The sequence below is a fragment of the Rhamphochromis sp. 'chilingali' genome, assembly GCF_963969265.1.
Source record: "Rhamphochromis sp. 'chilingali' genome assembly, chromosome: 14".
In the NCBI taxonomy this organism is placed as follows: Eukaryota; Metazoa; Chordata; class Actinopteri; order Cichliformes; family Cichlidae; genus Rhamphochromis; species Rhamphochromis sp. 'chilingali'.
Window position 1 is genome coordinate 615213 of NC_137941.1, and position 14093 is coordinate 629305.

Genomic DNA, 14093 nt, shown 5'->3' on the forward strand with positions numbered 1-14093 from the left:
CGTGTAATCCATCATATGAGGACAATACATGTTGTTTATTTATTAATATACAACATGTAGAAAATGTGGACCAAATAAAGATAAAAATGAAATAAGGACAAAATGTGTCGGCTTGAATTCTTCCTTGATTCTTCTAATAAAAACACCAGTAACTGTATTTCACCTGCTTGCAGCACACGTGTCATTGATCTTCACTGTACTAGACTCAGTGTATTAATCCAGATTCTCTGACTCATTAATAACACACACAGAGGTGTGTTTGAATGACTGTGTGCGACCTGATCCAATCACAGTGTAACGTACTTAGATCTATTCTTCACATCACCATCTCCTTTCTTTAGACCAGGGGTAGGCAACTCCAGGCCTCGAGTGCCGGTGTCCTGCAGGTTTTAGATGTGTCCATGATCCATCACAGCTGATTTAAAGGGCTAAATGACTCCTCAGCATTTCCTGAAGGTCTCCAGAGGCCTGGTAATGAACTAACCATTTGATTCAGGTGTGTTAACCCAGGGTGCGATCTAAAACCTGCAGGACACCGGCACTCGAGGCCTGGAGTTGCCCACCCCTGCTTTAGACGATCCCTTCCCTGTCATGGAGTGTTTGTGTCACGGTCTGTGGACTCAGTGTTTTTCTGTTTGTATTTGTTATCCTTGATTTCATGATGTGTTTTGATCCTCTTGGTTTTGATTTCCGTCTCTAGTATTCCCAGCTCCTTAGTTCCTTAGCATGTCTTGTGCCAGTGTCCCTTTGTTCTCTGTTAACTGTAAACTTGTAGTCAAGTCTGCATCTGTTTCCTGTTTTACTTTGAAAGTCTGTGTCTATGTCGGTGTGTTGAGTTTTGCCTCCCCTTTGTCTTGTCATGTCAGATGAGTCCCAGCTGTGCTCTCCTCCTGTTTCTCATTCCCTAATCACCTCCGCATGTATCTAAGCCCTGTGTTTTGTCTCTGCCAGTTGTTGCGTCCACGTTAGTTGTGTGTGAATCCCGGTCTAGTTAAACTATCTTAGTTCAAGTTTGTGTTGCCAGCAGATGAAGCTGCCGTCTTAAGTTAATGTTTTGCCTCGGAGTCCTGCACTTGGGTCCAGCCGCACAGCTCATCACGACAGTTTGTCTGAACATACTTCAGTATACTGTACCTCAAACACCAGAGTTATAGCCATAACCATACATGAACTAAGACTACCTGAGCACAGAGACGTACTCCACACCTCTGTGTTACTAATGATTCAGTCTAGTGCAGAGAAGATCAATGAAACATCACTTGTGTTATTCAGCAGGTATTTCTCAGAGGAGTGAACAAAGCTGCTCAGCTGGTTTCTTTGCATTCCAGCTGCTGCTTCACTGGAAACAGTTCAAAGTGAAACTACATGAGTTTGAGCAGGTTCATCCAGAGAAACGTCCGTGAGCTCCTGCTGTCGACGTGCTTTAGAAGAGTGAGCTCAGTAAGAAGCTGAGGAAGACGAAAATGTTTGCTGTGTTTGTGATCCTGCTGCAGGGTAAGCTGTCCTCCCTCCACCTGACCTCAGTCAGATGTCATTACTTTAGTCCTTGCTTTTTAAATATTTATGATCCTCAAATTCTTCACTCATTTTTCACACACTGTTGCACTTTTGTAACAAAGAGGACTCAACATATTAAAATAATGCTGCTGTAACTGTTTCAGGCTTTATTTTGAAGAGTTATAAACAAAAATGTCAATACAAATATGGAAACCATTTATAGACATCAATAATCTCACGAATTGTAAGGAGAAGGGTATTTTTGACAGTATTAACAGCATGGCTACTGATGTAAGATGTTGCTCTGTACTCATTCTGGTTGACCTCAGTGGGGTCCGACCCCTGGCTGCCCTCCATGCCAGGATCTTTGGGCAAGATGTCCAGGAAACCCCAAGTTTCCCCAATGCCTTCATTACACTGTTTATCAGGATGTGAATGATAGAAAGTACTCACATGTACAAAAACATGCTCGTGTGGATGAAGTAATGAGACCTGATGATGACTTTGAGTGTCGCAGTAGAAAAGCAGTACAAAAGAATCAGTCCATTTATCATTTCCTATAATTTTATGTTGATGATATTTAGCTGTATAAACCTGTCCAGCTCACCTGCCGGACACTAATCAGGTTTCCCCCTGATTAGTGACACGGCAACAGTTACCTTGTTTGAACGACTGAGGCAATGATGAACTACAGCAGGTAAAAGTATTGAATATGCCACCAATTTTCTAAGTAAATATATATATAAAGGTGCAGTTGACATGAAATTCTCTCCAGATGTTGGTAACAGTCCATCCAGTCTACATTCAAAGAAATCAAACCATAGATGTCCATAGATAAAAGTTATGTGTGATAATAAGAAATGACACGGGGAAAAGTATCGCTCACACATACTTGAATGAATTTAATACTTCATACAAAAGCCTTGGTCTGTGTTTCAGCTTCATGACACCTCCTGCATGGAGAAAGTCGTCACATGCGTTGCTCAGGTGTGATTTTGACCCAATCTCCCACACAAACAGTCTGAAGGTTCTGTGGATGTGTCGAGGGGGCCAATAACCCAAAGTGACCAGCGTCCAAGAGTTGGGTCAGGCGACTGGCTGGGCCGTTCCAGCAGCTTTAAAACTTTCTCTGAAACCAGCTGAATGTTTCCTCTGCTGTGTTTGGGATCATCCTCTTACCGAAACTCCACCCTTGTTTCATCTTTATCATCCTGGTAGAATGCAGCAGATTTTTATCAAGAATGTCTCAGAACATTTGTCCATTCATCCTTCCTTCAATGATATGAAATGGTCAGTGCCATGTTCTGAAAAACAGCCACACGCTATCACGTTGTCACCTCCAAACATCACTGTGGGTGTTTTGTAGTTTCTCAGGTGAACTGTGATGGACCAACATTGTAAAGCGCTTTACAATCCCACTATTTAGTCACTCTCATATTCACACACTGGTGGAGGCAGCTACAGTTGCTCGCTTTCTATGCTCGCTTCGAGGCTGCAGCTAAGGACTCCAACAATGCTAGTGCTAGCGGTGCTAACGGCTGCAGACAGGAAGATACTGCCAGCACCGGAAACGTGCTCGTCATCTCCGAGCATGAAGTAAGGAGAGCCTTCAAGAGAGTGAACACCAGGAAAGCAGCAGGACCAGATGGCATCCCAGGTCGTATCCTAAGAGACTGCGCACACAGGGGCACCACAGGGGACTGTCCTCTCCCCCTTCCTCTTCACCCTCTACACCACAGACTTCAGCCACTGCACAGAGACCTGCCATCTTCAGAAGTTTTCTGATGACTCTGCGGTGGTTGGATGCATCAGCAGGGATGATGAGACAGAGTACCGGGCTGTGGTCGACTCCTTTGTCACGTGGTGTGAGCAGAATCATCTGCAGCTCAACGTGGCAAAGACCAAGGAACTGATCGTGGACTTCAGGAAGACCAGGAAACACTTGACCCCTGTTTCAATCCAGGGGGTCAGTGTTGACATTGTGGAGGACTATAAATACCTTGGAGTACACATTGACAATAAACTGGACTGGGCTAAAAACACCACAGCACTTTACAGGAAGGGCCAGAGTCGTCTCTATTTTTTGAGGCGACTGAGGTCCTTCAACATCTGCCAGAAAATGCTGAGGATTTTCTATGAGTCTGTGGTGGCCAGTGCGATCCTCTATGCTGTTGCATGCTGGGGGAGCAGGCTGAGGGTCGCAGATGCCAACAGACTTAATAAACTGATCCGTAAGGCCAGCAATGTTGTGGGGATGGAGCTGGACTCCCTCAAGGTGGTGTCGGAGAGGCGGATGCTGTCCAAGATAAAGACAATGTTGGATAACACCTCCCACCCACTCCATGACATGTTGGTCAGTCACAGGAGCTCGTTCAGTGAGAGACTGAGATTACCGAAAAGCACCACTGAACGACACAGGAAATCATTCCTGCCTGTGGCCATCTCCCTGTACAACGCATCCACTTAACACACTGTTTGCTGCTACAACTACACATGTTTCTTTTCCAACTATTTATTTATGAGTGACTTATGTATGTTCCACAGACGATGCCATCTCTCATCTCCTCCACACATCACTCACTCACTTGGACACTAGAAGGGGGAATTATGTTAAAATGCTCTTCATAGACTACAGCTCTGCATTTAACACCATAATTCCCTCCACACTCACCACCAAGCTGGAGCATCTGGGACTCAGCTCATCTATGTGTCAGTGGATCTCCAACTTCCTAACTGGCAGACCACAGGCAGTAAGGATGGGCGGACATGTCTCAGCCTCCACCACTCTCAGCACTGGAGCCCCCCAGGGGTGTGTTCTGAGCCCCCGCTGTACTCTTTGTACACATATGACTGTGTGGCCACTACCAGCTCCACCACCATCATCAAGTTTGCTGACGACACCGTCGTGGTGGGCCTACCTGAAGGAGATTAGGAATCTGGAGAACTGGTGCCAGAGGAACAACCTCCTTCTAAACGTCAGTAAGACAAAGGAGCTGATAGTGGACTTCAGCACTAAGCAGGAGAGGAACTACCAGACCCCCGTCATCAACGAGTGCCCAGTGGAGAGAGTGGACAGCTTCAAATACCTCGGAGTTCACATCACGCAGGACCTGTCATGGTCCTGTCACATCAACACCGTGGTGAAAAAGGCCCGACAGCGTCTCTACCACCTCAGACGCTTGAGAGACTTCCAACTGCCCTCCAAGGTGCTCAGGAACTTTTACTCCTGCACCATAGAGAGCATCCTGGCGGGAAACATCTTAACCTGGTTCGGGAACAGCACCATGCAGGACAGACGAGCTCTACAGAGGGTTGTGCGGTCAGCTGAGCGCACCATCCGCTCCGAGCTCCCTGACCTGCACTCAGTCTACAGCAGGCGGTGCTGGACCAAGGCCAGGAAGATGGTGAAGGACCTCAGCCATCCCAACAACAGACTGTTCTCTCTGTTGAGGTCAGGAAAGCGATTCCGCTCCCTGAAGACCAACACAGAGAGACTGAGGAGGAGCTTCTTCCCGCAGGCGATACGGTCTCTCAATCACACCACCACACAGTACTGACCCACACATATGGTTCTTACACACACACTGGACTTTCTGGACTTTGGTTTTGCACAACACTGGTCACTATATTCTTCATTTCCAGTTAATACTTGTACAGCTGCTGTTATTGTGTATATATTTATTTATATTTCTTCATACATTCTTATATAGTTCTATATTGTGTATTTTGTTGTACAGTTATTTTATTTTCAACTTTAATTTATATATTTTATCTTATTCTTCCCAGTTAAATTTACCCTTCATTCTAATTTGTGTTGTACAGTTATTTCATTTTTAACCTTAATTTATATTTTATTCCTTCCTAGTTAAATTTACCCTTTTTAATTTTTCATATTTATTTCCTATCTTATTCATAGCCTTTTCCTTTTTTGTTCTCTTTAGGTCACGAGCAGTTGTCCAAGCATTTCACTGCATATCGTACTGTGTATGACTGTGTACGTGACAAATAAAATTTGAATTTGAAATTTGAGTTGCAGCCACAGCTGGGGCACACTGACAGAAACCTACATCATGTGATTGATTTGTGTTGGTGTGCAGTTTCCCAGGGTGCTGCAGTGTTGGAGGTATACGAGGAGGTGGAGGCTGTCGTGCTGCCCTGCCAGTACTTTGGTATCATACCCGAGGACGATCCCACAGTGATCTGGAGCCGCTTTGACCTCAATCCCAAAACTGTCCACCAGAGAAAAGAAGAAGATGACCTCCAAGGCCAAAACCAGCATTACAGCGGGCGGACGTCGATGAGGCCTGATGCCCTGGATACTGGAGACTACAGCCTCACTCTGAGAAAGCCCCGGCTCACTGACAGCGGCAACTACACCTGCACCATCAGTGATGGGACACAAGACCTGACACTGAATAACATACAGCTACAGGTCAAAGGTCAGAAACAATCCTCTATAGATACAGGTCAGAGGTCAGACGTCATGACGTTCTTTCTGTTTCTCCACAGAACGATTCCCAGCTTGGTCTAAGGTTCTGCTGGTTCTCCTGGTTCTCACCACTGTCATTGTTTCTGGGGGTCTCTTATTTTATTTCCGTCTCTATCTAATGTCAGGTGAGTCTCTATCACCATCCAGGATGATGGTAAAAATTCTCCAACTGTCATAGTGTGATTCAAATCGAATTCAAGGAGTGGACTCAGGTTGTTGTTGGCAGGTTTAAATGTGTTACTGAAGGTGAAGGATAAGTGTGGGGCCCGCCCCCTAGTGGGGGTATAGAGCCATCGCAGGGGGCGCACGGTATGAAAGGAAAAAAAAAACGCTTGGACACTGCTGGCATAATGGACAGGTTTTTACAGGCCACACAAACGCAAAGCAGGAGATGAAGCGTCGCTGAATAAGTTTCCAAACCAACTTCATTCTGAGCCAAAGACTAGAAAATATGGTGAAGCAAATCTGCCCTTTGGCTTCACCTGCACAGGTGCTGAGGTAGGTCTCCCTGCAGGATTGGTTTTCCCTGTGTCAGGAGCAGCGCTGGGCTCTTCAAATCATGGACAAGGATCCCACATTCTTGATCTTTAGTTCACAAACACTTGTTGTAATGACTAACTACTCCTGACATGTTGGAGATGTTTGCTCTTTATACAGTAAAGTTACAGCGGGATACAAATAACATCAGGCTGATCCTGACACAGTTTGTTCCCCCGGTTCAAATCACAGACAAACAGGATCCCACAGCTGTTTATGTTTTTGAACCCATTTTGCACAGAGAGGCATTTTTAAAAAAATGTATTGATGCAATGTTGAATATTATTACACAGGAAAAAAAACAACTACAGTAAAATAATCACAGCGTGACGCCTCTGCCTTTGTAAATGGAGAGACAGTAACTGTGTGTGTGTATGTAAGCGTGTAAAACCTGAAGATAGTCAGATTAACAGTACATTTTGTCTCTGTCACTGTAGAAATTCATCTCATGTAAGATTTTTCTTGTAAAACAAAGGGGGGCTAACAGAAAAGTTTGGGAACCACTGGGACAAGGCAACCGTGGAGAGGAGCGAGAAAGCAGCTGCTGGGGAAAAGGTGGCTCTGCCAGAGAAGAGATCGAATGTTAATAAAGGTCTCAAGATGACTGGAGCATGATGCAGAGTGTAGGAGTTATGTTGGAAAGTCGAATGAGAACTTGGGAGGGTTACTAGTCCAACAAGCAGTTGTTCAGGGATGCCAGGTTGGAGCTGGCTGATGGCTGGTAGGTGAATGAGTTCCTTTGCAGATTTCAGCAGAGTTCAAAGTCCACAAAAGGGTCGAGACTTGAGCAAACTTCTACAGAAGGTTCAAACAGGATACTGCAGGAAAACAGAAATGTAAAGTAAGAGCCAGTGACTACGGTCAAACAGAAAGATGAGGGACCTGACTGTCAACAATGCAGCAAAGATGAACTAGGAGAGAGCTGCAGCACCACTCAATAATACCTGCTCACTTAACTGTGATCAGGAACAGGTGCAGGAGGGAAAGAAGGAACTGTCAGGAAACCTCCACCCAAAGCTTCATGCCAGCTCAGCAGCTCCACCTGATAATGATTGTAAAGAGAGCGAGTTAGAAAAAGGGAAAGAAAACAAACAAGAAAAACAGCCCAGCAGAACCTACCAGACCACGACACTGATCGTGTGCTGACGCTCAACAAAAAACAGAAACGTGAAGAGTTCAGAATCCTGAACAACTGAGACAGAGCTGAAAGCTGCAGAAGACAGAAATACATGCAAGATAAGGAGAGGCTGGGTAACAGGCGAACACACAACTGGAATGAATGTGACTCAGTGCGCCCCAGGGCGGCTGTGGCTACAATGTAGCCATCACCAAAAAGTGCAATTTACCGTTTACCATAATGAAACAGGGAAGCAAAACTAAACATAACGTACATGGGACACGACACTATCACAATAAAACAGGAAACAGACAGAGACCAGCCACAGGAAAACGAAACAACATCAGATAAAGACTAAGAGACGTAGGTTACTACAATAATAAACAGGGTCCAAAGTCCAAAAACCAAAACAATGCTTTAACACCCAGGTAGCATAAAAAGAGGGTCAGCCAGAATCATGCCTGAAGCTTGTTGATGCCAACCAAAGGGTCTGGTTGATGTGAAAACTGCAAAGGGGCCCGTTCAGCCTGTTCTGCCTATACTGCAGGGTGAGAGGCGGGGTTCACCTGGACAGATCTCCAGCCTGTCGCAGGGCTTTTTGTCTTAATCATTAAAGGTGTGGTAGCAGTAAAAATGTTAACAAACAAACATCATTTCTATTAGTTTTCACTTGCTGCTTAGCATTGGCGCTAAAAACCACCTTGGTGTAGGTTAGTTTTAAAATTGGCCCCTTAACTCCCAGTACAATGATGTCCACCCAGTGCTTTTAAATGTAATACTTGGGGTATTTTGAAAGCTTCTATATGTGACTGCTGTTACCTGGTTTATCATGGCACTGCTGTGTGGCTATGAGGAACCAGCAGCTTTGACATCCTGTGCATGAGTTCAGGGGTAAAGCCTTTGAAGACTATAGAGCTGATTGATGGGGGCTCATGATGCCATCTGCTGCCTGCAAAGCTGATTCTGTGGTTTGCTTTTCTGTCAGTGTACCAGGTGGAGGTGGATGCAGAGGTGAATGCTGTCCAACTGCCATGCAAAACTATAACTCACCTGCCTGAAGATGCTAAAGTGGAGTGGAGCAACAGTAAAGACAAGACAATCCACCTGTTTGAGAACTCCTCCGACCAGCACGACAAGCAGCACTGGTTTTACAGACAGCGGACAGAGATGAAGAAACGCCCGCTGAAGGCTGGAGACCTCAGTCTGACCCTGAAATATCCCACAGATTCAGACACAGACACCTACACCTGCACCGCCCGCAGCAGGGAGGGAAACATCCTGATGAAGAAACAAGTACAGCTCCATGTCAAAGGTCAGGACTGTACACGATACCAAAGCCTGTCAGCATCAGTGTAAACACCAGCTTCAGAGGATGAGTGACACATCCTGATAGTGTTAGCAGCACAGGAAATGATGTGAGTTATGTGCATGAGTATCATTATCAGGCCTGCAGTAAACATCCACACACCTCAAATTTACTCACTATTAAATAATCAGCTGTTCCTTTGTGATCAGGTCCAAACACCGTTAACCTCATACATGTGATAAACACGAGTCACTTCACGACTGCTGCTGCTCCAGACTGTCTGTCATGGATGCTGCTGCTGTCTGATGCTGTTTAAATACATCAGGAAGAACTCTTTATGCTGTGATAATGAAATCGCACATTGTGGATTAATTAGTGAGGAGTACCCTGGATATCTGTGACTACCACCATCTACATGTGCAGATCGTGTGGAGCGGTGAGTGGTGAGGACCTAAAAGCAGGTGCAGGGAGGGAAAACTAACTTCTAATGAAAAGCGAGCTGTTTATTGGTGGAACATGATTGGAAACAACAGCCGAGGAACATGATTGGAGAAAAACAGACAAACTAACGAGGGACAAAGGAAAAGCAGAGATAGTATATACACAGAAGGCTGATGAGGGAAGTGGAAACACATGGGACGGACAGACATGACGAGACAGGGAAGCGAAACCAAACACACTGAACACGGGACGAGAGACTGTCAAAATAAAACAGGAAACACACTAAGATGCAGACTAAGGTCGTGTCCAAATTCATGGGCTGCATCCTCCTGAGGCCGCATTTGTAGACCGATTACGTCACAGCGACGCGCCGAAGGCTGTCCCAATTCATCGACTCCTTTAAATGTGGCCGACAAATGCGTCCTCCTTTTCCCCGAATTCAAAGGATGGGTGTGTCCTTCGTGGCCTACCATATCCCAGTTTCCAACAATGGCGGCCGCTACTAAGTTTTAAAATTACTCTTACTAATCTTTCTGGGTCACAAAATAAACTTTTAACATATTTTCAGGCGAGAAAGTAGCTGTGTAAACATCAAATATCTGCTCAGTTTATCAAGATATCCCATATTTGCAAAAGTGCTTCGACGTTTTCGGAGACGTCTGCTACCCACCAGCTCGACAGCTAGCCGGGAGCTCGAGGGTCACTGATGCGGCCGAGAACGGCACAACTCCCGGCACATCATTTTCAGATCACCGCGGACTTTCGCTACTCGGGTTAAACGTAATATATAAGTCACTTAGACAACCTAAAAATGTTATTGTTGGGCTTTTTTCAGTGTTTTGTTTGTTCGTGAGTAAATCGGTTTGGCTGAGATTAAAGTTATTAGATTAGATAAAATAAAACTTTATTAATCCCCCGGGTGGGTTCCTCCTTGGTTTTTACACAGCTGACTAAACGTCAAACAGAAAACTGATTAAACAGAAGTATGAGACAGTCGAGAATTTACACCAGTGTCTGGTTATATTTTAGATAGCAAGGATCAAACGGCCGAGTTTATTAAACTCCACCGAGACAGCGGTGACGCTAATCAGAACTAGACCGTCCAATTTCACAGCCGTTTACTTCCAGCCTACCCGACCTTCTGAGGACCCGGCCCACGTAGACCACGAAGGCCGGGTCCTCAGGAGGATGCAGCCCATGAATTTGGACACGACCAAAGACACATGACGGGCTGGGGAGAAACACATGGATGCAGATGACAGACAGAGGAGAAAGGATGAAACACAAGGAGGCGAACATGGGAACAGAAAAGGGAGACAAGACACAAGGACATGACTAAGACCTGGAGAGTGAGACACACAGATGAAGACAACGGCATGAATGGAACCTAACAGAAAGAGAACATTAATCAGGGATTACAAATGATCTCAGAAACATAAAAATACTAAATAAACTCAATGGCCCAGCACCCTGACAGTGACAGTTTTACTGTGTTGTTTTTAAACTGGTGTGTTTGCTGTTAAACTGCCTTTGCTCTTCATGCCTGATTTCATGCTGCATTGTCCTCAGTCTGTCAGATGGAGGTGAAAGATGGGGAGGAGTCAATCCAGCTGCCCTTCAAATCCACAGGTGACCTCCCCGATGACATCAGAGTGAAGTGGTGGCGAGATGACCCTGAACCAATGGTGATGGTCCACGTGTATCAGAACAAATCAGATCAGCCTGACAAACAGGACGAGGAGTACAGAGGCCGAACAGAGACGAGCAAAAAGCTGCTGGAGACAGGAAACCTCAGCCTGACCCTTAAACATCCAACAGTCAGCGACATGGGAAGATACCACTGCAGAGTTGACAGCAGGAACATCTGGAGAGAGAAGACCGTGCTGCTCAAAGTCGGAGGTCAGTATGAAGGTAGACATCAGCTCACCTTTCCACCTGCATGTTTTAGTAACTTTATAGAGTTAAAAACACCAGATTCACAACTTTAATGATCTTTTTGATGTCTTCTTCAATAAAGCAAATGCAGTTTTGTCTACTTCTGGTTGCACGTAGAAATATAGTGGAGCCACAGTGAGATGTCTCCAAAGCATCCAACAGAGTCCATTCAGTTCAGTTTTATTTACATAATACAAAATCAGAACAGTCACAGGTGTGAGCGAGTCCTGGCCCAGACATATATCAAGCGCTCGTTAACTTCTTCAGAACTTCTTAATTTCTTGTCCATCCGCGGTAGTAATCCTCAGCGTCGCTGGATACCTCAGCCCATAGCGGACTCCATTGCAACTGTGAAGTAGATTCCTCACCTCGGTATAGGCGGCACGCTGTTTACTCACAGCTTGGTTGAAGTCCGGCAGTACGGCAGACTCACCGTCTGCAGTTGTTATCACCCCAGCCTCGGCTGCCTTCCTGAGAAGTAGTTCCTTTTCTCTGAGGTAATGACATTTCACTACAAATGCCCTCGATGGCTGGTCATCTTGAGTTGGCTTGGTGCGGGGGGTCCGGTGCACCCTATCCAGAGTTGGCTTTTTTTCCGGAGCAAGAGCCTTTTTTCAGCATTTCCGACACATATTCAGATGGGTGTGTTCCCTGCTCTCGTCCCTCCTTTACCCCCATAACGCGGACGTTGCAGCGCCGTGACCTAGCCTCCAAATCCTCGCACAGGGCCTTTAGCAGGGCAAGCTCTTTTATCACACTGGATCACGCTGGTAACCCTTTCTTCATGTTGGATTGCATAGCTGCAATAGAGTCGGAATTAGCAGTGACTCCCTTTTCCAACTCAGATGTGTGGCTTTCAACCTTATCCCGTCTTTTATTGAGCCTGTCAGTGATGTTACGCAGCTCCGTTTGGGTCTCTGCAGCCTTTTCATCTATTTTCTCCAGCAATTCTTGCTTCATTAATTGCAGCTCCTTCAGGATTGCCTGCTGCTCGTCCACAGTTGTCTCCGTGGCATTTGGGCATGCTAGGCTAGCTGGGCCAGCAGTTGCTTGAGAGGCCCTCATGTCCTGCTCCATCTTGTTGGCTTGAATTTTTTCGGGCATGTTGTCCATAGACCGGGATGGTTGTTTTCTAATATGTTTTTGCTCTCGTATGTGAAGTAATATCACGTCATTTTTGAAGAGTAATATGGTAAATACAAGGGTTCGAGTGCAGAGCTCACAAACCAGCGTCCTCACATGGCACTGCCTCAACCGTCCTAGTCCATCCCAGAACAGAGCTGATATGATACAAACCACTGCAGCGCAGTACCTGTAATACCTACAGCATGTTCTAATCGCTCTAATAGGATATTATGGTCGACAGTATCGAATGCTGCACTGAGGTCTAGCAGGACAAGCACAGAGATGAGTCCACTGTCAGAGGCCATAAGAAGATCATTTGTAACCTTCACTAAAGCTGTTTCTGTGCTGTGATGAGCTCTGAAACCTGACTGAAACTCTTCAATAAGCCTCTGCAGATGATCTGTTTCTGTCCTGATAAATTCTGGACTCTGACTGAAGACTTGGTGACAGCCTCCTTCTGTCTCGTCTCTGGTTGTTTCAAATTCTAATGATTCTTTTGTTCCTCCATCCTGCAGCCTCTGAGCCACTGACCCACCCAGCTGGCTTGGAGAAACATCTGTGGATGAGTGAAGAAGAAATGGCCTTGCAGTCACAGCCTGCTGACTGATCAGACCTGAAGAGGAAGAAAAGTCTGGTTTTCTGGAGAATCTCATATTACTGATATAATGTTTAAGTGAAACAGGTGTGATAATGAAAAATGACACAGGGAAAATTTGTTGAACTGAAATTTATTTAATATTTCCTACAAAAGTCTTTGTTGGTGATTCAGCTTCAAGACGCCTGTATGGAGATACTAGTGGTACCATTTCAAGTACTAGAGAACTGGTGACATGTTCTTACACATCTGACCTCCTGTACGTTCATACTTTATCTAATTCAAACTCCACACAGACAGAACCAGCTGGGATTCAAACCAGGAACCTTCTTGAAGTGTGTTAAGCACTGTGGGCAGAAGCTCTGCATCAGCGTGCTGTTAATGATCTATTCTATGTTTTGTTCACAGTGCTTAGATTAAATGCTCATGCAAACTGTGCAATTATCACATTGAAATAAAAACCAGAAGTTGTGCGCTATTTGAACACCTTGCCTGCCTGCAGCACTAAAGGACTCCGTGAGAGACGTCTGTCTCGCCCTAGCAGCACCTGTCCCTGTCCTCCTCTTCCTCCTCCTCTTCCTCACACACTGCTGAGTTTGTCCTGGTGGATCATCAGGGCTGCAAAGCCTCACAGATGATGTGCAGCAGTGGGTCCCTCAGTCTGTCCTCACTCTGGACACTTGCAGTCGTCACACATGGAAATCAAATGTGTGATAAGCTGCAGGATTCAAACACAAGTGTAACTTATAAACACATGTTCATACTTTTATTCCACAATCAGAGAGAAAGAAACAGAGAGAGAGTGCAGGACAGACAGACAGGTGACAGTCTCAGGTGTACACACTGCTACACAACAGCACCAGAGAAGCAGGATTTAGTGTTTGTGTTATTACGAGTGTAAACAAGAAGAGTTCCAGATGGTGCAGTGGACACATGTGTGACTGCTGTGATTAAAGCATCTTTCTTTCAGCTTAACGAGTGAACCGTCAGCTCGTTCAAACACACGTTAAAGTCCGTTTGGCTCGACACCACCGAGCAGAGGCAGCAATAT

The 14093-nt window shown here is 45.5% G+C and overlaps 1 protein-coding gene across 2 annotated transcripts; it reads left to right on the plus strand.

The window, feature by feature from the left end:
- Positions 1–1369: 1369 nt before the first annotated feature.
- LOC308409848 (uncharacterized protein) lies at positions 1370–13557 on the plus strand. Of its 2 annotated transcripts, none has more exons than XM_080902849.1 (6): positions 1370–1494; positions 5595–5936; positions 6007–6111; positions 8626–8952; positions 10957–11286; positions 12963–13557. In XM_080902849.1, the coding sequence occupies exons 1-6, from the start codon at positions 1464–1466 to the stop codon at positions 13052–13054; spliced, it is 1227 nt and encodes a 408-aa protein (XP_080758975.1). In that variant the 5' UTR covers positions 1370–1463; the 3' UTR covers positions 13055–13557. The 2 variants fall into 2 exon arrangements, with proteins under 2 accessions (XP_080758975.1, XP_080758976.1); XM_080902850.1 differs by having other exon boundaries at positions 11017–11286.
- Positions 13558–14093: the final 536 nt, after the last annotated feature.

Excerpts from the sequence above, each read along its gene's own strand:
- LOC308409848 (XM_080902849.1), top strand. The coding sequence starts at position 1,464 with ATGTTTGCTGTGTTTGTGATCCTGCTGCAGG. Across the intron at positions 6,112-8,625 it reads CCGTCTCTATCTAATGTCAG|TGTACCAGGTGGAGGTGGAT; the intron begins GTGAGTCTCTAT and ends CTTTTCTGTCAG. Across the intron at positions 8,953-10,956 it reads AGTACAGCTCCATGTCAAAG|TCTGTCAGATGGAGGTGAAA; the intron begins GTCAGGACTGTA and ends CATTGTCCTCAG.